Here is a 24,900-nt window from a genome sequence, read left to right on the forward strand (position 1 = left end):
TTCTTCTAAGCCACTACAAAATGTGCATGTAAAAGGCAGGAAAGCAAGAAATAAAGGAAAGAGGAGACAGGGAGAGGAAAATCTGAAGTAAGAAGAATTCCTAAATAGAGAAATCTCTCTCTTATGTTATAAGAATCATTGAATTCTCAAATCTCAGAGATGAGTCACTAGAATGCTGCATCAACTTGCCACTTGCCTTGTGTGATTTTCTCCTATACAGCGCTCTGTTTACACAGACATCTCCCAGTAATTTATAAGTGCTGGGAAAGTACAGATAAAGTGTATTTTCATTAGTGAACCTTAAAATGATGGCAGTTGCTACACATCCTTTAAGTTCTCTGTCAGAGAATTTCTCTCTTTTAATGAGACATAAAAGAGTTCACTTTGCAACAATGAGCTATAAAAATAGTAACCACAAAAGCAGCAAAATGAATTTAATGCTTAAAAAAATACAGATCAGCCGGGCGGGTGGCTCAAGCCTATAATCCCAGCACTTCGGGAGGAGGAGGTGAGACGATGGCTTGAAGCCAAGACCAGTTGAAGTTCAAGTTCAAGACCAGCCAGGTCAATATAGCAAGACCCTGTCTCCATACAAAATTTAGAAATTAAGTGGGTATGGTGGTGCGTACTTGTAGTCCCAGCTACTAGAAGGGCTGAGGTGGAAGAATCATTTGAGTCCAGAAGTTTGGGGCTGCAGCGTGCTAAGATTACAATACTGCACTCCAGCCTGGACAGCAGAGTGAGACCCTGTCTCTAAATACACAGACACACACACACACACACACAGACACACACACACAGACATCACACACACACACAAACATACACACACACACACGTACCTACATACAGATCACATGTATTATTTCATTTGATCCTCACAGCAACCCTATAATATAGATGAAAAAAAGAAATTATTATATTTTCAGATTTTTTTACATGTGTTCTTTTTCTTGACATATACTCTCTTCTGATATCTACATAACTTCCTCCCTCACGTCTTTTTTGTTGTTTGTTTGTTTGAGAATGCATTTGAATTTATTCACCAGTTCCCAGGCTAAATACATGTTTATGTTCTTTTTCTCATTATATAAAATCCTGAAACTGAATGTAGCTCTCCTAAGAAAGAGGAGCCAAGAACCATCCTCCCCTTATCTAATATACAGTGAAAGTGTGGTTTTTAAAAGTAATATTCCTATTAAGGAAATCCCAATTTCACCAATTTTTAGCAATCACAGTACTCTACTGATTTATGTTAAGTTTATGGCTGATACAAACACTAAGAGCTTTTCTTTGCATGCCTGTGATGCCAACGCATGTTTCTACCCTGTACTAGAATCTGTTTTGTTTCGTTTCCTAATTTAGAAATATTAATTTAATATATGCATATGGAAATTATTTCCAATGTGCAACAGGGAATTCAGTGAAAATGAAGATGCCCTTCAACCACTGAATCAAGAGTTTCCCTGTTTCTTTCTCTAAAATTGACCATCATTACTAACTTCTTGATATGCTACCAGAGACGGTATCTGTCTCTCCCAAAGCCTCCCCTAAATAAAAAACTCTACTATTTTTATAAAATCCAACTTATCATATTTATCTTTCATTGACTGGCTTTTGGTATTTTATCTAAAAGCTTATCACCATATCCAAGGTTATTTCATTTTCTTGTACGATCCCTTGGAGTTTTATAGTTTTGCATTTTACATTTAGGTCTGTGATTAACATTGAGTTCATTTCTGTGTAAAATGTAAGGTCTGTGGCTAGATTCTTTTTTTTTCTTTTTTTTTTTGCACATGGGTGTGTCCTCCAATATTTCTAGCACTGTCTGTGCTGAAAGCTTGTCAATTCTCCATTGAATTGTCGTTGTTTTTTCAAAGGTCAATTGACTCTATCTGTGTGAGACTATTTCAGAACATCTATGTGTCTATTTTCTTTTTTTAATACTTTAAGTTCTAGGGTACATGTGCATAACGTGCAGGTTTGTTACATATGTATACTTGTGCCATTTTGGTGTGCTGCACCCATCAACTCGTCATTTACATCAGGTATAACTCCCAATGCAATCCCTCCCCACTCCCCGTGATAGGCCCCAGTGTGTGATGTTCCCCTTTCCGAGTCCAAGTGATCTCATTGTTCAGTTCCCACCTATAAGCGAGAACATGCGGTGTTTGGTTTTCTGTTCTTGCGATAGTTTGCTGAGAATGATGGTTTCCAGCTGCATCCATGTCTCTACAAAGGACTCAAACTCATCCTTTTTTATGGCTGCATAGTATTCCATGGTGTTATTACCTATTCAGAATTCTCCCTTGACTACTCAAAAAAAAAAAAAAAAAAATAGTACGCCATCTCCTAGTCTCCCCCTCACCCTCTTACTCTGCTTTAATTTTCCCCATAGCACTTTTGCCATATGACAAAGTGTAGTTTTTGTATGCTTTCTCTACTTGGATGTAAACTCCATGGTGGTGGTAATTTAGTTTGTTTGCTACTATTTCTCCAGTCCCAAAAGAGCACCTAGCACATAGTAGATGCAAAATAAACAAATGAATGCATTATTCCCATTTCATGAAGAACAAGTCAGGAAGTGTGGGCTTAAGAGATTTGACCAACATGGCACATCTAATGAATGGCAGATTAGTTTCTGCATCACAGGTGTAAATTCCAAGTCCCCCTATATTTTCAGGACCATCAGAAAGAAACTGTGTTAACTTGATGTACACTATTGACTTCACCGGCATTAATTTCTGGAATAATGTGGACCTTCTTTTGCTGCTTCACGAGTGTTATCTGGAGAAAAAAATGAAAGCAGGCCACGTTTCCTGATACTGGATAGGACGGTAGGAAAACATCTAAGCTGAGCCATAGGCAGGGCAATCTGCAGCCCACCAAGAAGTGATGCACATTTCCTTGGTGTCAATCCTACTTCCATGCTCCCTAAACAAGCTTTTTACAGATTATTTCAAAGCACTCTTTGCCAATAAGCAAACAGTGATTTCTTCCACAATGATAGCAGCTTGAGATATGATGCAATTAAGATAACAAAAACCGTTGGCTATTCTCACAGTGCACCATTTAGCAGTATGACAGGTATGCGATATCCCATGAACACTAGCAAGGGGAACAGCCTTTGTAAATGGGTCCAACAATTGCTGTGCTTTCATCAGATTGTAAGTATAGCAATAAAGAAGTCCTCATGTAATTTTAGACAGTACTTTCCCTTGGCCTTTCAAGATGACTAACATACTTCTTCTTCTTCTTCTTTTTTTTTTTTTGAGACAGAGTCTTGCTTTGTCGCCCAGCCTGGAGTGCAGTGGCCGGATCTCAGCTCACTGCAAGCTCCACCTCCCGGGTTCACGCTATTTTCCTGCCTCAGCCCCCCGAGCAGATGGGACTACAGGTGCCCGCCACCTCGCCCGGCTAGTTTTTTCTATTTTTTTTTAGTAGAGACGGGGTTTCACCGTGTTAGCCAGGATGGTCTCGATCTCCTGACCTCGTGATCCGCCCGTCTCGGCCTCCCAAAGTGCTGGGATTACAGGCTTAAGCCACCGTGCCCGGCCGACTAACACATTTCTAACACTAAACACAATTTAATTTAACCTAACTCACTTAGAAATAGTAAACTCTCTATTCACTACCATCCTATTAGCTTATTAACAGCCTATCCTCTATTAACCAACACTTTCAAACAAATCGTAGTAGTGAATGTTAAAATTGCAAGAGGCTTAAGAAATCATCTATTAAAAGTCCATTATTTTAAAAGAAATTTTTACTAACTTATCAGTTACACCCAGTCAGGAAGCAGTGCAGTCAGACTAGCACCCTCAATGTGCTTTCTACTGCACACAGTAGGACTGCACTTTGCACAGGGTCTGCCATTCCAAGAAAACTGTTAACTGGATGGATATGAATTTAATGGCCTTGAAGCCTGCAACATCACGAAGTAATTTTGAATGATTGGTAAATCATTGGGAGGAACATACATTAAATGATCTTCATTACACTATTTACGTTCTTTAGATAGTGTTTGATCTCTGAGAATTTATAATGTCAGTACAGGTTATATATAATAAATGTTATTAATGAAAATGTTTGGTCAAGCAGTACAATCAATTTTCTGACCAAATCTGAAGGTATAATTTTTTTTTTTTAATTACAAAGTCGGAAGCCAGTAAGGAATCTGAAAGGCTAGAACACTGATCTAGAATTACGTCAGCTAATACCTATTCTATAATAATGTATTCTTTAAATTCACAAACATACACTAACCAACTCCCACGTGCCAGAGTGGAAAACCTTTATTAGCTGTTCACTAAACCATTTCCCTCTTCCTTCTAGGCACAGCTAGACTACTCTTCCCAGACTCCATTGCAGTTAGCCATAGCTGCATGACTGAGTTCTGGTCACTGGGCTATCAGAAGCAGTGATATATGCCATAACACTCTTCCATGTGTGATCCTCCATTTACCTTCCTCATCTTCCAACCAGATGCAGGAAATCTAGTGAAACTCTCTAGGAGCTCCAGGAGACAGGAGAGCCACAAGGTGGAAGGAGCCCAAAGTCACATGTGCAGGAGAGGAATGTAAGTGCCATGGAAACACAATGGAGTATCTTAGGAAAGGCTTTCCAGAAGCTCTGGTAGCAGAGATGGATATTGAATTAAGGTTCAAATGGTAAGAAAAGAAAGCAAAGTCCCCTTAGACAGAAGAGAAAGCATACATAGAACTTTAGATGTGAAAATACTAGATGACATTTCAGCACCAACAAGTTGTCTAAAGTAACTGGCATATGTAGTAAAACACAGGCAAAGCTCTGAATCTTAAAATAAAAATTGAGCTGTGGAAAGATTATGAAGAGGCTTGTGTGCCAAGTCAAAGAATTTAGACTTTACCCTATAGGCAGTAGAATCCAGGGAAAGGCTTTAAAACTGGGAAGTGACATAAACAAAACTATCCATTAGAAGGTAAACGCTGGTGCCCTGTGGAAAAGAACTTGAAGAGGGAAGCTGGCATGAGAAGGAGGCAAGTATTAGACTATTGGAAAAGTCCAGGCAAGAGGCAATGCAAGGAAGGATTCAGGCTGCATCAGAAGAAATTGATACAAAAACAGATACAAGAGACCGTAATATTCAAGTATCTGTTAGGTGTAAGCCAGTGGTCCCCAACATTTTTGGCACCAGGGACCAGTTTCATGAAAGACAATTTTTCCACAGACTGGGGTGGGGGAGGATGGTTTTGACATGATCCAAGTGCATTACATGTATTGTGCATTTTGTTTATATTATTATTACATTGCAATATATAATGCAATAATTATACAACTCACCATAATGTAGAATCAGTGGGAGCCCTGAGCTTGTTTTCATACAACTAGACAGTCCTATCTGGGGGTGATGGGAGACAGTGACAGATCATCAGGCATTAGATTCTCATAAGGAGCATGCAACCTAGATCCCTTACATGTGCGGTTCACAATAGGGTTTGCAACCCTGTGAGAACCTAATGCCGCTGCTGATCTGACAGGAGGCAGAGCTCAGGCAGTGATACGATTTGGCTCTGCTTCCCCACCCAAATCTCATCTCAAATTGCATTCCCCACATGTTGAGGGATGGACCTATAATCCCTACATGTCAAGGGAGGGAGGTGATTGGATGACGGGGGTGGTTTCCCCCGTGCTGTTTTCACGACAGTGAGTGAGTTATCACGAGATCTGATGGTTTTATACAGGGTTCTTCCCCTTTCGTGAAATTTAGTGCAAGCCCCCTAACTACCAATTTTTGGATGCTTACAAAATGTTGAGCCTTGATGGTGGAAGAGGATTCTATTTAAAAGAGATGATCATATTTTTAAAAGGCTAAACTGACTCAGTTTATTTTCAAAATAAGGGTTGATCCATGTTTTCAGTTTATTGTCATACAGAAAACATTTTATAAAATAAGGTAGACTTCCACTTCAACATATTCACGTAAAAACATCACAGTGCAAGAAAGTGATCACAATTAAGCATGAAGACATCAAAAGCCAGCCAGTATTTTAACTACAGAGCAGAATATTCTTGCTGTCCCTTCCTAGAAAATGTTGGCACATTCATTAACTGCTCAGGTTACAAAAATCACTTCGTGTCCACTTCTTGTCCTTCAATATATTTTCATAACTACACTGTGTTACATTAATGCTGGTGGACAAAATAGCTCCTGTAAAATCTAAAACCTTTCAGGTAGCACAAAGATTTAGAACCAACTAGGAGAAAGCTCTCCCAGAATATTTTTGTATGTAATTTTCTGTCCATTACCACAATAACAGAGTAAAAAGCTGTTTTACCTTAAAAATAAGCTAAAGGAAAATAATTTCATTTTTCCTTTAAAACATTTCTTAGCTTTTAAATAGAGAGAAAAAGTTTTAATTTTCTTGAGGGAGAATATTTCATAAGTAAAAACATCAAATGTTGTACAAATGTTTCATTTAGGAAACAAATACTTAGATTCAAAGGATTCTAAAACATTTCATCATTATAAGAAAAGTGTAATTTAAAGCTAAAAAATTGTAATACATCAAACTAATATAAATTACTCATTAACATGTTCTACTGTTTTTCACAAAATCCATGATTAAGGAATAGTGGGCTAGCTGAGACATTTTCCCCAACATTTGGTCACATTAGCTAAGAAGCTCGGGGCAAAGGATGCCTCCTCTGAATCAGGATCTTGGCCTCTTAAATGAGGGCACTGGACTAACTGCCTATTCACTAACTGCCTCTGATCCACACATTTATCACAATTGTTCATCTTACATAATCCTTCCAAGGATGAAGTGTTTCAACTCAATGGATTTTCCAGACAAAGCTCTCCCATTTAAGTGGCAAAACTCTTCTTTAAACTTAAAAAATTTTTACTTTAAAATGTTATGTCCAATGTATTTTCCTGCCACCTTAAAAGATGTTGAGGGGTAACTAACAACAAGTCTCTAAATGACACAGTCTCGTGGACTTGCCAGCTGATGACAGGATCTGCAGATACACCTCAGGGTCTGCTCCAACTCTGAGCAACTCTGGGCCACACTGAGTGAGAAAGACAATGATACCACCTACACTGCATCGCTTTGTTTCAAAGACCAATAGAGTTATAATATATCAAAGTGTTTGTAAAGTACAAATTACCATACGAATGCAAAGGACTGCTCTAATAAACCTAAGCAAACTTCTCCCTGATAACGAAATCTGGATAGTTTTAGAAAATATATGTTGTTTGTCAAAACTTGTGCAATAGGCTATGTGTGGTGGCTCACGCCTGTAATCCCAGCACTTTCAGACTCAGGCAGGAGGATTTCTTGAGCTCAGGAGTTCAACACTAGCCTGGGAACATACCGAGACCTCATCTCTATAAGAAATAAAAAAACTAGCTGGGTGTGGTAATGCACAACTGTAGTTCCAGCTATATGGGAGGCTGAGGTAGAAGGATTACTTGAGCCCAGAAGATTGAGGCTGCAATGAGCCTTGATCATGCCACTGCACTCCATCCTGGGCAAAAGAGCGAGACCCTGTCTCAAAAAAAAAAAAAAAGAAAAAGAGAAAGAAAAAAGACTTGAGCAATGATGGCTCTGATGCTTTGGTTACCAGGCATTTTGTTCTTCTGCTTCTAATTATGCTTCTAATTGCACCAGGTGTGGGATTCAGTTTCTGTCTTCTCGAGTCTATAAATCTGGCTTTAAATAGGTGGAAACCAAAACCTACAGATCTGTTACTTTAGTAAATGCTGTGTCATCACTACTTACTTTGAAAGAGTGGTTCCCAACCTAGGGTAGGCATCAGACTCACCTAGGAACCATTTTTAAAAGTGAGATTTCTAGGCTCTAGTCCTAGGGATTCTGATTCAGTATATCTGGAGTAGGACACAGAAAAACTATTTTTTTCCAAAAGCTTTCTAGGTAATCTCAACAAGCAATCAGTTCGGTTTTGGAGACATATTACTTTGCCCTCAATTTCTTCTCTATTTTAGTAGCTGCTAGTTCATTTGTTTTCAGTATAAAAATTTCCCCTTGCATTAATCACAAGTACACTTAGAACAGATGGCCCATGATTTTGGCATAGATCCACAGAGAGATAGTCATTACACTTCTTTACAATAAAATTTAAAAATGATAAATTAACCTCATAGCTAAGACAACGCACATAGACGCCGAATGGTGGCTGGTTCTGTGATTACAGGGCAACTGTTTTCTGCTTTATTTGTAGTCAGTCACTGATAAACACGAAGACCATATTACTACTGAATCAAGATGGCAGAACTCCTCCAAATAACAGGAAGATGGCTAACCAGCTAATCAATATTATTTAGAAAATGTTTCTAGCAAACAAAGTATTTCTTAAAAAAAAAAAAACTAGTTTCCTATAGAAACCCAAAGATTTCCACACTTCTGAAGTCTACCACAAAGCAAAAAGTTGACCAAAACTACAGTTGTTTAAAAATATGTTCAATTGCTGTGAAATATAAGTGTAAAACAGGTGCGATTTCATCCTTTAGGAGGTTTAATGGGCACAAATGGAATTCAGTTTCCATTTATTCTACTCAAATAGTTTTGTGAAAACGACAAATGAAGTATTTGGTATAATATAGTTCTGAACATCATACCTTCCAAATTTAATACAAAAGCCACATTTGGATTTTCCGGATGTCCCAAGTGTGTCTAGGCACTGCGGAATGTCGTCATGTCTTTGGGTTCTCTGCTGGGGACGCACCAGTCATCAGCCTCGTGGTTGGTGTTGTAATGCTTCCAGGCAGCTTTGTTATACACTGGGAGTCTTTCTATTGAGTCTGTTGACAAAGCCTGAAAAAAAAACAAAACAAAACCTAAGACCTATTAAGTCTGGCATTTTTTAGAATTCATTATTTGAGAAAATAGAGAATGGTAAAAAGGTTATGACAAATTAAATAACATTCTATTAGTATCTTATTAATCCTTATACCACCTACATATACTTTTAAATGGTATGTATATTTGAAATGTCTTATTTATTAAATCTATGGCACTGACTGATGTGCAGGTTGACTGACTTTGTTGCTTACAGTAGTTTCCAACCATCCTGGAAGCTGCTGGATTGAAATTTTACACAAAACATGACCCAGATCAGAGTTGGCAAACTGAAGAAGTTGGTTAAATGTAAAAACATACAAATCGATATATGTATCTTAATATATGTATATAAATTTAATGAACTCTTTTAATTATTTACTAGAATAGTTTTTTTTTTTTCAGTATAGTCACTGTGTTTTAAAAAAACTCATCACAAGCCAGGCACAGTGGCTTATGCCTATAATCCCAGTGCTTTGGGAGGCTTACACAGGAAGATTGCTTGAGCCCAGGAGTTGGAGACCAGCCTGGGCAACATAGCAAGATCCTGTCTCTACAAAAAATAAAAATATCAGCTAGACATGGTGGCACACGAGTGTAGTCCTAACTACTTGGGAGACTGAGAGAGGAGGATCACTTGAAGCCCAGGGGTTCAAGGCTGTAGTGAACTGTGATTGTACCACTGCACTCTGGCCTGGCAACATAGCAAGACACTGTCTCTATAAATACATAAAAATTTCAAAACTCATAACATTATTAATAAATATAAATCTATGTCTAAGGCATCTTGGCTTTTTTGTGAACATTTCTTGGCCCTGGGTTTGAACCTGCGTCTTCTCCAGCCTCCAATTTCAGTCACTGTGCACAAGATTTCATGCATCATGCATTATTTCATGTTTTCAATATATTATTACCATTAATTCTCCATTGTATTTCCTGAAAGTCACTGGAACCCGAGGTAAACTACGTTTCTGGTTATCTTCTTCAAGTTAGGATTTTTCAGCAGTATTTCCACCCCAGGCCAAAGACATTTCCTAAGATGCAGAACATCCTGAACCAGAAAATCTCATTCTGATAATGCTAAAGTCTTTTTTTTATTTTTTTGAGACGGAGTCTCGCTCTGTCGCCCAGGCTGGAGTGCAGTGGCGCGATCTCCACTCACTGCAAGCTCTGCCCCCGGGATTCACGCCATCCTCCTGCCTCAGCCTCCCGCCTCAGCCTCCCATGTAGCTGGGACTATAGGCGCCCGCCACCTCGCCCGGCTAATTTTTTGTATTTTTAGTAGAGACGGGGTTTCACAGTGTGAGCCAGGATGACCTCCTGACCTCGTGATCCACCCGCCTCGGCCTCCCAAAGTGCTGGGATTACAGGCGTGAGCCACCGCGCCCGGCACTAAAGTCTTTGATGTTGACAATTTTAATGATTCTCTAAGACTTCTTGTCTTCTATTTTCTCTAAGGTAGAACTAAAAACCTTTCACCTCCATATTCTCTCTAAATATTCCAGAATTTCTTGATCTATAGGCTAGATCGAGCTTGTCCATCCATGGCCCACAGGCCGCATGCAGCCCAAGAAGGCTTTGAATGAAGCTCAACACATTTGTAAATTTTCTTAAAACATTACGAGATATTTTTTTGCAATTTTTTTTAAAGCTCATCAGCTATCGTTAGTGTGTTTTATGTGTGGCCCAAAACAGTTGTTCTTCCAATATGGCCCAGGGAAGCCATAAGATTGGACACTCCTGGGCTAGATCAAAATGTTGTATTTCATCATAAAAATACTGCATTGGGCCAGGCACGGTGTCCACGCCTGTAATCCCAGCACTTTGGGAGGCCAAGGCAAGTGATCACCTGAGGTCAGGAGTTCAAGATCAGCCTGGCCAACATGGTGAAACCCCATCTTTACCAAAAATACAAAAATTAGGTGCCTGTAGTCCCAGCTACTCAGGAGGCTGAGGCAGAACCGCTTGAACCCGGGAGGCGGAGGTTGCAGTAAGCCAGGATCATGCCACTGCACTCCAGCTTAGGTGATGGAGCAAGACTCCATCCAAAAAAAAAAAAAAATTGCATTGATGTTGCCCTTTTTCCTCACAATTGACATGGTTAAAAAAACAAACAAAAAATACCATCTGGAAAGAATTTAGTCTCTTCAGATTTTTCCAATATAAATTCTTCAACATTTCCTATAAAATAGATGCCATCTAGTGGCCAGAACAAGAAACTAGAGTCACTAAATCAGGCATGAACAGTCACCAGTTAGCCAAAGAAGGGGAACGATGGAACCTAGTGTTTTTCCAACCACGTAAAAATGTATGGATCCCTCCTTAATGCATGGAACACTCCAGGAAAGCAAACTAAGTGCTTCTGTGTCCATCAGGTAAGCTATATGCTTACCAAGAGTCACTTGTGCTTGTTCCCAAATCTGTTTGTACAGTTCTGTCATTATAATTACAAAATCTATTACATTAGCAAAGAATAAAAAAGGGAATATTTCTTTGAAAACTAAGATGAATGTTTTGGAAAGACTCCTGAAGGAAGGTCACATAAAACTTGCTGTCAAATCAGTCAGGAGGTATCTGTAAAGGACAGCATAAAAGTCCAAAAAGAGTATGCACTTGTTTGTTTAAAGATGCACTGTCAGTACAGCTTTTGCAAAACAGACAATGTGACACTCCAATCTGCAGACCCACATACAAAGAAAAAGCCTTGTTAGTACATCAAAAGTTTGGTATATCAATGTTCATTCATGTGTTTTATGTTAAAATTAAACTTGTATGATATATAACTTATGATTCTCTACTTTAACCCAATTTTTTTCCTATTAATAGCCAGAGTCCTGATCACTCCAGGATACAAATCTCTTTCCTCATACTTGAGGGGATCATCTATCAAAACTGGTGAGAACCCAGGCAAAAAAACCATAATCTTTTTTTCTATGTAAACAGCATGTGGTAGAGTTAAATTTCATTACAGTTAAGTATGGGCATCTATTCTTATCATCAAAAGAAATATTAAATCAAGAAGACTACAGCTATTACCTTAATGTAGATAACTGCATCTGTCCCGTAACCCTCTAGGGAATACAGCTTCAGGTCTCCTTGGAAGTATTGTGCGTAAAGACGTGATATGGGCAATCCATAACCAAAACCAGCCTGTTTGATGAGAAAAACAAAATTCTATTCAGAGAGCCACACACGGAAATACTTTTCTAATTAAGATAGATGCCACTGAGGACCCTGGAGCTTTCAGAGCCTACATCTGAGAGATGCATTATATTTAATGTAATTAATATTTAAGCATTAATAATGATTAAGCTGAGGTTTACTCGAGTACTGTATCAGCTAACTTCCCTCTGGTCATTTAAAACTCTTTATTCTTTCTATAAAATGACTTGTGGTTGGTCTGGAAAAAGCATATTGCTTTTCCTTGCTGCCTGCTTGATCGTATTGTGTTCGGAATTGGTTCCTTCCAGTGGGTTCTTGGTCTGCGGACTTCTCCAGGAGAGGGGAGAAGAGCAGCATAAGTGGCTGGCAGAGGCAGGGAAAGACCAGCAAAAAGGAGAGAGAGAAACAGACAGAAAGTCAGAGAGACAGAGAAAGGAAGAGAGAGACAAACAAGGAGTCAGAGAGAAAGAAAGAGAAAGTCAAAGAGACAGAGAGGAAGAGACAGAGACAAAGAGGAAGTCAGAGAGAAAGACACAGAAAGTCAAAGAGAGAGGAAGAGACAGAAAGAGACAAAGAAGTCAAAGAGAGAGAGATAGTAGTAAAGAAAAAAACAGTGCACCATATTCCTTTACAAGCCAGGGTAAATTTAAAACCTATAATTGATAATTGAAGGTCTTCTCTGTAACCCTATAATACTCCAATACCACCTTGTTGTCCATGTAAACAAGGGCATAGCCGAAAGCACTGAGGCCACTGACAAACCATAGCTTTCCTATCAAAAATCCTTAACCCAGCGGGTTTCCTAACAGGGGATCTAAATCTGAAGGTCCAACCACACAAAGGAGGAACTCCCTTCAGGACAGGACGATAGATGTTTCTTCCCAGGCGATTAAGGGAAAAAGACACAATGGGTATTCAGTAAGTGATAAGGAAACTCTTTAGAAGCAGAGTTAGGAAAATTGCCTAATATTCGGTCTGCTCAAATGTGAGAGCTTAAGGTAGTCACAGAATCAGGAAGGAGCCACCTATACCAATTTTAAGTTAATACGGACTGAACGAGGTCTTATTAATAGCAAAGAATAATTGAAATCCCAAACTTACAAGGTTTTCAATAAAAGTAAAGTTTGCTAAAAGCTAACAGTGTAACATATATTATCCTAACTTCTAATCTTATGGAAATCAGACCCTACCAGTGCCCCTCAAAGCTCAAGTCCCTCAGCGCAGGGCCATACAACTAATACCCCTACTTACAGAGTTAGAAATGGCCACTGCTACAGGAACCGGAATATCCAGTTTATCTACTTCATTATCCTACTACCACAAACACTCAAAGGATTTCTCAGACAGTTTGCAAGAAATAACAAAATCTATTCTTACTCTACAATCCCAAATAGACTCTTTAGCAGCAGTGACTCTCCAAAACCGCCGAGGCCTAGCCCGCCTCACTGCTGAGAACAGAGAACTCTGCATCTTCTTAGGGGAAGAGTGTTGTTTTTACACTAACCAGTCAGGCATAGAATGAGATGTCACCCGGTGTTTACAGGAAAAGTATTCTGAAATCAGACAACGCCTTTCAAACTCTTCTATCAACCACTGGCGTTGGGCAACATGGCTTCTCCCCTTTCTAGGTCCTGTGACAGCCATCTTGCTATTACTCACCTTCGGGCCCTGTATTTTTAACCTCCTTGTCAAATTTGTTTCCTCTAGAATCAAGGCCATCAAGCTACAGATGGTCTTACAAATGGAACCCCAAATGAGCTCAACTAACAACTTCCACCGAGGACCCCTGGACTGACCCACTGGCCCTTTTGCTGGCCTAAAGAGTTCCCCTCTGGAGGCCACTACAACTGCAGGGCCCCTTCTTCGTCCCTGTCCAGCAGGAAGTAGCTACAGCGGTCATTGCCCAATTCCCAACAGCAGTTGGAGTGTCCTGTTTAGAGGGGGGATTGAGAGGTGAAGCTGGCTGGGCTTCTGGGTCCACTGATGGAATTACTCCATGTGCTATCACCATCCGAAAGTAGGCTGCCATGTTCCTACTACAATCCCTGTTAGGGTTGGAGGGCAGACCTGAAAGACTGGGTGAAAGTAAACCCTTCCAGCATGGGCAGTGGCAAAAAGTGGCTGGCTTGTTAAAGATTTGGAAAGATCAAAACTGAGTGAAGGATGAGAAGGAGGTCTGGAAGAGAGATGTGTGGATGTTCCTCTCTGGACTTAGAGTGTAAAGCTGGCCTATCCATGCAAAGACCCACCAGAAGGTATCCACAGGGAAGAAGCCTTCAGTAACCAGGTGGACAAGAAAGTCACTCTTGTGGGCATCTGCTGGCCTTTTGCCAGCTACCCTACTGCCTGCTGACTGGGACCATCTACAAAGTGATGTCAGCAGAAAGGAGGCTCTGCAAGAAATTAGTAACAGTCTTAGCCTTGTTAAAGGGCATGCAGATGTATGGGGGAGCCTGTTCAGGTCAAGCCTCCTGTTTTCTTAAAAATTCACATACATTTTATACCCTAAAATAACAAACACTTACTTGGCATTTACCACGAGCCAGGCACTATAAAAAGCATTTTTACATATATCAACTCACTGAATTCTCACAATAACTCCATTTTTCTAACCGGGGAAACTGTGGCCTTCAGAGGTCAATAATTTTCCCAAGGCTGCACATCTAAGATGCAGCAGTATCAGAAATGGAACCAAAGAGTTTAGATCCAGAGTCTGGACTAGCTCACTATGCCACTCTCTACAAAAATTCTACAATATTCGTTTACTACAAAAACAGCAGCTCCTGTCTCTTCCTCTACTTTTTAGCATAAAACTAGACTTATGAAAGGATGCTCATGCTTATCATTTGACATTGTCTGTCTGCCCCTTGACATATGGATGCCAACTCCTGGAAGCCATGTATCTCAATTGGAGAAGGACATTACTAGAGCAAGCATTTCAACTATAGTACAGCTGTAGCCATAGAATTTGTGGTATGCATCTGGTAAAACTGAGAGGTGAAGTCAGCTGGGCTTCTGGATCGGGTGGGGACTTGGGGAACTTTTCTGTTTAGCTAAGGATTGTAAACGCACCAATCAGCACTGTGTCTAGCTAATCCAGTGGGGACTTGGAGAAGTTTTGTGACTAGCTAAAGGACTGTAAACGCACCAATCAGCACTCTGAATCTAGCTAAAGGTTTGTACACGCACCAATCAGCACTCTGTCAAAATGGACCAATCAGCTCTCTGTAAAACAGATCAATCAGCTCTCTGTAAAAGGGACCAATTAGCTCTCTGTAAAATGGACCAATCGGCAGGATGTGGGTGGGGCCAAATAAGGGAATAAAAGCAGGCCACCCAAGCCAGCAACAGCAACCTACTTGGGTCCCCTTCCACGCTATGGAAGCTTTGTTCTTTGCTCTTCACAATAAATCTTGCTGCTGTTCACTCTCCGGGTCCGCACTGCCTTTATGAGCTGTAACACTTACTGCACAGGTATGCAGCTTCACTCCTGAAGCCAGCGAGACCATGAACCCACCAGGAGAACAAACAACTCCAGACGCACAGCCTTTATGAGCTGTAACATCCACCACGAAGGTCTGCAGCTTCACTGCTAAAGCCAGTGAGACCACGAACCCACCGGGAGGAAGAAACTCCAGACACATCTGAACATCTGAAGAAACAACCCCTGGACACAACATCTTTAAGAACTGTAACACTCACCACGAGGGTCTGTGGCTTCACTCTTAAAGTCAGTGAGACCAAGAACCCACCAATTCCGGACACAAAACTATCAGAATAAAGTTCTAGTAACTTCCTAGGAAGGGGTCTAAAATAGATCTATCTTGTACTATATCCCATCATGTTACAGCATAATTCTACTGGAAATGTCAGAGAAGTTTCCAAGTCAAGAAGAATAGAGCTCTTCTAGAGTTACAGACAAAATTTTGACAACATACTTTCTGTGGGGGAGTTAGAACATAAACATAAGGATGGAATCAATTCAAAAGTTGATCCTATTAAACCTGAAAATAGGTGGAACTAAGATTAATAAAAACACCATCAAACAAATTATAATTTAAGCCTTCAGGTTGGTGATTGAACAGATTAGAATTTTAGTCTTATTTTTCAGTCTAGGATATGAGATCATTCTAATGACAAATACTTGAGAAAAAAGTAAACACTAAAAAGTAATTCAGTGTTGACCAAATACTGCTAAAACCAGTAATTTATTCCCCATATTAGAAATAATGTGGTTAACCACATTTTGAAAAATGGTTTTACACAGGAAAACTACCGCTATATCATGATCAAACGTTGTAACAAGAACTGCAGATCTCTGTCTCGTGCCCATTTCAGTTGGAAAAAAAAAGTGTTCTGAAGGTTGTTTAAATGTAGGGGAAAGTGTGCATTTCTAAGAGCTTCCTTCTTCCTTATGGAGTACCCTACATGATGGCTTAACTTACTTATTTGGCAGCTAGAGCATATGGAAGGCCATTGACAGAAACACACTTCACTATTTCTTGCTAACATACCAGGGGCACCGCGCGGGAAGTCTCAACACGAGGTCTCGGTGCAGTTGAATACATGTAGTTGAAGAGTCTGTCAATTTTCCTCAAAGGAACACCACCTCCTCGGTCACTCATCTAAGAAAAGAAAAGGATCATGCTCTATGCCCGAGTCCTCAAAACAGCAAAATATCAACACATACTCATAGCATCACAAGTTAACTGCTGGTAGGAGAGTGCTGCGTTGTTTTTATTTTTTTATTTTTTGAGATGGAGCCTCGCTCTGTCACCCAGGCTGGAGTGCGGTGGCGCGATCTCGGCTCACTACGGTTCGTGCCATTCTCCTGCCTCAGCCTCCCAAGTAGCTGGGACTACAGTCACCTGCCACCACGCCCGCCTAATTTTTTTTTGTTTTTTTTTTAGTAGAGACAGGGTTTCACCATGTTAGCCAGGATGGTCTTGATTTTCTGACCTCATGATCCACTTGCCTCGGCCTCCCAAAGTGCTGGGATCACAGGCATGAACCATCACACTTGGCCTGAGCGCTGCTTTTGAAAATGAATACAACACAATCCAAGTTGCCAATATAAGCATTTCCCTCGCTGCTGAACCCAACCCAACTCCTCTAATATGTGAAACTCTAATACATAAACTCCATCATAATACTGCTGTGGCTTTGTATATTGCCAGGAGTCTCATTAACAGTGCATTATAGCACAGAACTGGACACAAGTTAACCCTATCTTGTATGTAACTATAATTTGTTATTCCTTTCTGGTGGGCAGCGTGGTGACTAGAATCAAACATGCACACCTGTGCTTTGGGAGGCTGAGGCAGGTGAATCACTTGAAGTCAGGAGTTGAAGACCAGTTTGGCTGACAGAGCGAAATCCCATCTCTACTAAAAATATAACAATTAGCCAGGTGTGGTGGCACATGCCTGTAGTCCCAGCTACTTGGGAGGCTGAGGCAGAAGAATTGCTTGAATGCAGGAGATGGAGGTCACAGTGAGCCAAGATCGCACCACTGTACTCTAGCCTGGGCTACAGAGCAAGACTCCTTCTCAAAATAAATAAATAAAATAAATAAAATAAAAATAATAAAAATGCAGGTATTAGGCTGGGCATGGTGATTTATGCTTGTAATCTCAGCACTTTGGGAGACTGAGACAAGAGAATCACTTGAAGCCAGGAGTTTGAGATCAGCCTGCACACCTGAGATCAGAGTTAAGACCCCATCGCTACAAAAAATTTTCCAAAATTAGCTGGGCATGGTGGCATACAATTGTGATCCCAGCTACTTGGGAGGCTGAGGAAGGAGGGTCACTTGAGCCCTGGAGGTGGAGGCTATAGTGAGCTATGATTGCACCACTGCACTCCAGCCTGGGTGACAGAGTGAGCCAGTCTCTAAATTAAAAGAAAAAAAAAAAAAAAAGAAAAAATGCATATATTGGCTGGGTGTGGTGGCTCACACATATAATCCCAACACTTTGGGAGGCCATAACAGGGGGATCACTTGGGCCCAGCAGTTCCAGACCAGCCTGTGCAATATAGTGAGACTCCATCTCTACAAACAAAACAAAACAAAACAAAAACAAAAAAACTTTAAAATTAGCCAGATGTGGTAGTGCATGCCTGTAATCCCAACTATTTGGGAGGCTGAAGCAGGAGGATCACTTGAGCCCAGGACTTCGAGGCTGTAGTGAGCTATGATCTCACCACTGTACTCCAACCTGGGTGACAGAATAAAATCCTGCCTCTATTAAAAAAAAAAAAAAAAGCATGTACCTGTCACACAATGTCACTTCCAGAAATTTATCCTAATAAGCAGAAAAGCATGCAAAGCATGTATGAGAACATCCATCATAGCTCTATGCAGAATACCTAAAACTAAACAACCTAAATAGGGGATTAGTTAAGTAAAAGAAAGTACATTCTAAAATAGGATATTGTTAATCATTAATTAGATATTATACAGAACTCTATATACTGGCTTAAGAGATATTAAGCAGGAAAAAAAAAAAAAACAAAACCAGTTACAAAGAAGCATTTACAATACTTTGTAAAAATTCTATTATAAAAAGGTCTGAAATGGAACATAATTTTATTGTCTGTAGAATGAGTAATTTTCTCTTCTTGTTTGGGGTTTTCAGTTTCTGAATTTTCTTCACAATTACTTTAACAGGAAAAAAACAGTATAATTTTCATTTTCAGGTACAAAAAAACAGAGCCGTTACTTTGTGTTTGCATCTACAAGCAATTTTACAGCCTAGAACCCCAGAACACTTTCTGATGTGTTTGTAAGGCATGTAAGGTCTTTACATTTTTGTATCATTTTTCAACTCAAATAAACAGTATGGCAAATCAAATTTAGTAATTTATTTACGTATAATTTTTGTTTTCCTTCAAAGTTAACATGGACTTATTTTCCTAGCTAGTATCCAGCTTATATTCTCATCTACTATAGCCATTTTCCTTTGTCACAGAATCTGAAATGATTTTACTGCCTATAACAATATAGTTGTCATACACAAATCTGCTTTTAATTCATGTATATATAAAATAGTACTGAGTAATATGTATTAAAAGTTAGTAGACTGAATGGCTTACAGTTAAAGTTTTTATATATTTAAAAATTTTTTACAGTATGTATATATTACCTTTATAATGGTAATTATGGAGATATTTTGATTTTTATAACTAAAAAATCTGCCTTGAAATCCCATTTAAAAATCTGCCTCTGGCCGGGCGCGGTGGCTCAAGCCTGTAATCCCAGCACTTTGGGAGGCCGAGACGGGCGGATCACGAGGTCAGGAGATCGAGACCATCATGGCTAACACGGTGAAACCCCGTCTCTACTAAAAAATAGAAAAAACTAGCCGGGCGAGGTGGCGGGCGCCTGTAGTCCCAGCTACTCGGGAGGCTGAGGCAGGAGAATGGCGTAAACCTGGGAGGCGGAGTTTGCAGTGAGCTGAGATCCGGCCACTGCACTCCAGCCCAGGCGACACAGCGAGACTCCGTCTCAAAAAAAAAAAAAAAAAAAAAAAAAATCTGCCTCTAATACATCTAAAATTAAGTAATTACACTATCAAAGTATACAAGGACTTTATTAGGAACTTGTGGCTGGGTGTGGTGGCTTACACCTATAAACCCAGCACTTTGGGAGGCCAAGGCGGGTGAATCACTTGAGGTCAGGAGTTCAAGACCAGCCTGGCCAACATGGCAAAACCCTGTCTCGACTGAAAACACAAAATTATCCAGGCATCATGGTGCATGCCTGTAATCTCAGCTACTTGGGAGGCTGAGGCACAAGAATCTCTTGAATGCAGGAGGAGGCTGCAGTGAGTCAAGGTTGTGCCACTGTACTCTAGCCTGGGTGACACAGTGAGACTCTCAGTTAAAAAGAAAAAAAAAGAAAAAAAAAACTTTTATGTAGTATGATGCTTGAAATTGCTCTTGGCCCTGTAAAGCAATTTATTTTAGTAAGATGAATAAAGAGCTCTGGGTATTTTGAGAAATTCAACAATTTGTTAATTATTCATCCTTTTATGATATGCTCTGCTGCACATTTGCTAGTAACATGAATAAGAAGTATGCGCATTCTATAAATACATGAAGGGAGTAAAGAACATATTAGAATAGATATTGAGATAAAAAGGTAGACTTGAGTAAATATTTCCTGGTTTTCCTTAACCTTTTGGCCAGGGAGACTGTAACAACAACCTGGCAAGTACAAAATAAGAAGCCATTTCCAGCCTCAGGCTGCATGGGAAAATAACAGGGGTTAAGCAGACAGGACAGAGAGGATGTGAGAAGCATCATCTTGCTAGAGGTAAAGGGGCAAACTCAGCCACAGGAATAGAGTTAGAAACTACAGTCAAAGTAGTACTTTGCTTTGCAGTCAACAACACAATAAACTGGAGCCAGTGGATTTTAAAGTAGGCGAAAGAGTTTCCAAAAGAGCAGTAATAGATTATTGAAGGATCCAAGTTCTTCAGGAAAAGGAAGGGAGGGAATAATGGTAGAGACAGACATTAAGTCTGTATATATTCAAGGCAAGAAGAATGGTACCTTTGATGACAAATGTATTGAAAGAGAGATGTGAAAACTAACATGAAACCCTATTAAGATAATGAGGTAAGTAATGTCAACAGGAAGGCCAAGGAAGAGAAGTTCGCCAATTATTTTTAAAGTTTTCTCTTCAGCACACAAAATCACCACATGTCAATGTCATCTAACCAAGAGCTGCCGTCCCTAACTTCCTGTTCCTAGTAACACTAGGCTCGCTAGGTTAATTCATGTGAATTCCAGGCCCAGACGAAATGAACCACTACTGACTAGATGACAGCTCTAAAGCCAAGACATTCAACCAACCGTGTATTTACCCAGAGTTCCTAAAGTTTCTTAGCCAACAGCGTTTTCACTGTTAAGTTTGTAAAATCATCAACAGTAAATGAACCAAGACATTTACATTTTAATTTAAATGACATGTAGGCCGGGCACTGTGGCTCACACCTGTAATCCCAGCACTTGCAGGCAGGCAGATCACTTGAGGTCAGGAGTTCAAGACCAGCCTGGCCAACATGGTGAAACTCCGTCTCTACTAAAAATACAAAAATTAGTCAGGTGTGGTGGCACACACCTGTAAATCCCTGCTACTCAGGAGGCTGAGACAGGAGAATTGCTTGAACCTGGGAAAGAGAGGTCGCAGTGAGCCGAGATTCTGTCACTGCACTCCAGCCTGGGTGACAGAGTAAGACTCCATCTATAAAAAAAAAAAAAAAAAGACATGTGGCTATAACACATAGGTTATTTATAGATTATATATTAACACAGAATTGAAAGAGCAGCTAGGGCTGAAAGACAGAAACAACAACTTTTGTATAGGTTTTTAGCAGAAGGATAAAAGGTAAAAAATGTCAATAATTTGAATAAGCTAAGAAAAAAATGGGAAAGAAAAAAAACCAAGCCTTGATTCTGAAAGTCTAGGGTAAGTAATGGGGATAAAAGCTCGAATGAAGAAAAAGCAAGAATTTAACATGTAAAGACAGACTGCAAGAGGAGATTCCTTCATGTGACCTTGGATGTGAGGGGAGAAACAACAGGTGAAGGCAGAGCCTAATACAGACAGCACTTCTAGAACAGTCTTTTTGAGACCTTTACAAGCCTCTGTATTTTATTTTAAACAGCTTTATTCAAACATAATTAACATAGCAGGCTTCTAGAACAGTCTTTTTGAGACCGATACAAGCCTATTTTATTTTAAACAGCTTTATTCAGATATAATTTACATAGCAGACTGGACGCAATGGCTGATGCCTGTAATCCCAGCACTTTGGGAGGCGGAGGCAGACAGATCACTTGAGGTCAGCAGCTCAAGACCAGCCTGGCCAACATGGCAAAACCCCATCGCTACTAAAAATACAAGAATTAGTTGGGTGTGGTGGCAGGCGCCTGTAGTCCCAGCTACTAGGGAGGCTGAGGTAGGAGAATCGCTTGAACCTGGGAGGCTTGCAGCAAGCTGAGATCACGCCACTGCACTCCAGCCTGGGCAACAGAGGGAGACTCCATCTCAAAAAAGATAAAAATAATTTACATACCATATAATTTATGCACTTAAAGTATATAATTGAATGATTTTTAATATAGTCATAGATATGTGCAACCATTACCACAGTCAATTTTAGAATATATTCATCACCTCCAAAAGAAACCCTGGCTCCTTTAGTGGCCATATCCCTAGGCAACCACTCATCTACTTTCTGTCCCTATATATTTGCCTATTCTAGACATTTCACGTAAATAAAATCATATAATATATGGCCTTTTTTGATTGGCTTCTTTCACTTAGCATAATGTCTTCAATGTTATAACAACCAGTTTGTAGCATATATGAGTATTTCAGTGCTTTGTGGCCAAATAATATTCCACTATATAGACACACCACATTTTGTTTATCCGTTCATTAGCTGATAGATATTTGGGTTGTTTCTACCTATATACTATTGTGAATAGTGCCACTATGAGTATTTGTGTGTAAGTTTTTGCCTAAATAGTCTCAATCCTTTGAGGTATAGTCGTAGGAGTGGGATTGCGGGTCATTATGAATTTTTCTTTACATCATAAAGACAGATTACCTAAGCGAAGCCCATCCACCAGCACAGAAGCAATCTCTTCTGAGAGTCTAAGAACTCAGTAAACCTTGATCCATGCAATGACAGATATTAGCAATAGAAATCAGCTGCAGATCAAAATGGTAAATAAAGCACTTCTAATAGAAACAGAAAAAGGTACAAGAAAGAACATGCTGCAGCACAACTTAAGCCCCAAACCAGAAGACCAGTGGGTCTTTTCTTGACTATGTAAACCTTAATGGGCAAGTAGCTGACACGTAAATAACCAAAAAATAGACACATTAGCATCTGAGCTTAAAAAAAAAAAAAAAAAGTGATACATTCATACTGTTTTTACAGCAAAGAGATGGCATTGCCATTTATTGACTTATTTGTGCCTAGCCCTTTAAAATGAACAACCAGGAGAGAAACAGACAAAAAGAAACTCAGGAAATGGACAATGCAGGGTGCAGAGGCAAATTAGTTTAAAAAAAAAAAAAGATAATATCCTCAGAGCAATAAAATAAAACTAGAGCAGAATTCTAAAAAGGGATTAATTCTAAAAATAAGAATTCTTGGAAATTTGTAAGATAATAGAAATAAGAGTTCAATAGAAGGGCTGGGAATTTGAAGTCAAGGAAATCTCACAGAATAGAATAAAAAGTTGAAGCGATGAAAAACAGGAGAAAAAAAGATAAAAAACAGGGAATGATGTCATGAAGCCCAACATCCTCCTTATATGACTATCAGAAAGAGACTAAACACACACTGAAAAGGAAAATACCAAGAAAATCATGGGAAGTTCAAAGACCATAGCCCAATAAATAAGAAAAGGCCTACACCAAGTCACATCACTGAAATTTCAGAACACAGCTTTAAAAAAAAAAAAAAAAAAGTTAAAAACTCCAGTTAAACAAAAGTAGACACCTAAAACTGGTCACATAAAAGGAAGAGGAATTGTAATAAACGTTGTCTTCTCAAAAAGAACAGCAGGAGTGACATCAGCAAAAATAGGAGAGAAAGAACTTGCAAAAGTGTCTCCTCTATCAAAGCACAAAAAGAAAAAAAAAAAAAAAAAGGGGGGGGGTGGGGGGTGGTGTCACAAAAATCATGAAGAATCAACTTTGACAGAATTCTGGAAATTAACTAAAGGCATGCAGCAATCTGGGGAACATTTATTAAAGTAAAACAACTGAATCCCTAAAAGAACAGTAAGCATTTTAACTTGTTCCTATCCTGCTCCCCCTCCCTCCAATAAATATGCAATCAGAGTGAAACCAGCAGCCTGGTAGCCGCTGGGAAGACTGTATTATTTGACCTGACTCTGAGCTCCCCAGTACAAAAGTCTTGCATCCCACCCCCATCCCTGGAAACATCCGTCAAAAACAATTAGCAGTAACTGATTAATTTGAGGGCTGCAGCAGGCACTGGACAACAAAAAAACTTAACAGGAAGGTCTAGGGAATGAGATAGCCATAGGAGCTTTGAAAAACTCAGCTATCTCCTGGGAATCTGAAAGGCCATACTCATGCCCAGGGTCATGCTCAGGAAAGACATGAGAAGACCCTAAGCTCTCACCTCTAATTGCTCTATGCCAGCAGGACCTAAAGGTTAAGGTACAGTTGTCAACTGCCTGGCTGACAGTTGAAGATATTCTCTTAAACACTTCTCCTATACACACACAGAGTCCCCTGGCAAAGACTGGGAAACTTACTGATTCCACTTATTTGACGAAATCTCAGTCCAGTCATTAGCTGACCACTAAGCTAAATGAGCAGAGACTTCAGAGACCACACACAACAAATAACTCAAACTTAACTCCAAAAAAAGAACTCCAAAAAAAAAAAAAAAATTACAAAACAATAAGAGAAACAACCTTGGGGAGAGGGCAGTATCTGATCTCCAGGGCTGTCAAAATATATTATTTTAAATGTCTAGTTTTCTACAAAAATAACAAGATATGGAAAGAAACAAAAAAGTATTGGCCATACACAGGCAAGGAAAAATCAGTCAATAAACTATACGTGAGTCAATAAACTCAGACTCTGTAAACAAACACTAAAGAACTAAAATATGAGGATGTCTCAAAATAGAAAATTTTAAATGATACAACAATAAAAGATATGGCAATAAAAATGATATGCATCAAGATTTAGCAAAGGTGAAAAAACATGATAGACATTATATAAGATAACTAAGTTAAAATTCTGGAGTTGAGAAGTACAATAAATGAAATGAAAATTTCACTAGAGGGGTTCAACAGCATATTTGAGCATGTGAAAGAAAAGAATCAGTGA

General features: G+C 39.5%; 1 protein-coding gene across 5 annotated transcripts; it reads right to left on the bottom strand.

The window, feature by feature from the left end:
• Window positions 1-842: 842 nt before the first annotated feature.
• Window positions 843-16,652, bottom strand: LOC117088287 (pyruvate dehydrogenase (acetyl-transferring) kinase isozyme 1, mitochondrial-like). 5 transcript variants are annotated; one of them, XR_004439120.1, is made up of 4 exons: window positions 16,520-16,652; window positions 11,880-11,993; window positions 8,624-8,819; window positions 843-889 (listed from the first exon to the last, which is right to left on the bottom strand). XR_004439120.1 is itself a non-coding variant. In XM_033219484.1 (4 exons), the coding sequence occupies exons 2-4, from the start codon at window positions 13,473-13,475 to the stop codon at window positions 8,679-8,681; spliced, it is 348 nt and encodes a 115-aa protein (XP_033075375.1). In that variant the 5' UTR covers window positions 13,476-13,558; window positions 13,999-15,247; the 3' UTR covers window positions 8,535-8,678. The 5 variants fall into 5 exon arrangements, 3 of the variants coding, with proteins under 3 accessions (XP_033075375.1, XP_033075365.1, XP_033075371.1); XR_004439121.1 differs by lacking the exon at window positions 843-889 and adding an exon at window positions 5,846-7,532; XM_033219484.1 differs by lacking the exons at window positions 843-889; window positions 16,520-16,652 and adding exons at window positions 13,383-13,558; window positions 13,999-15,247 and having other exon boundaries at window positions 8,535-8,819.
• Between the last annotated feature and the right edge of the window lie 8,248 nt (window positions 16,653-24,900).

Source organism: Trachypithecus francoisi, unplaced genomic scaffold (genome assembly GCF_009764315.1).
Source record: "Trachypithecus francoisi isolate TF-2019V2 unplaced genomic scaffold, Tfra_2.0 Contig00742, whole genome shotgun sequence".
In the NCBI taxonomy this organism is placed as follows: Eukaryota; Metazoa; Chordata; class Mammalia; order Primates; family Cercopithecidae; genus Trachypithecus; species Trachypithecus francoisi.

Bases quoted from the DNA above. Each gene is read 5' to 3' on its own strand.
- LOC117088287 (XM_033219474.1), bottom strand. From the start codon at position 16,630: ATGAGTGACCGAGGAGGTGGTGTTCCTTTGAGGAAAATTGACAGACTC. The intron at 11,994-16,519 runs GTATGTTAGCAA...CTCATCAAACAG, and splicing joins CTTCCCGCGCGGTGCCCCTG to GCTGGTTTTGGTTATGGATT. The intron at 8,820-11,879 runs GTAATAGCTGTA...TTTTTTTTTCAG, and splicing joins ATGCAGTTATCTACATTAAG to GCTTTGTCAACAGACTCAAT.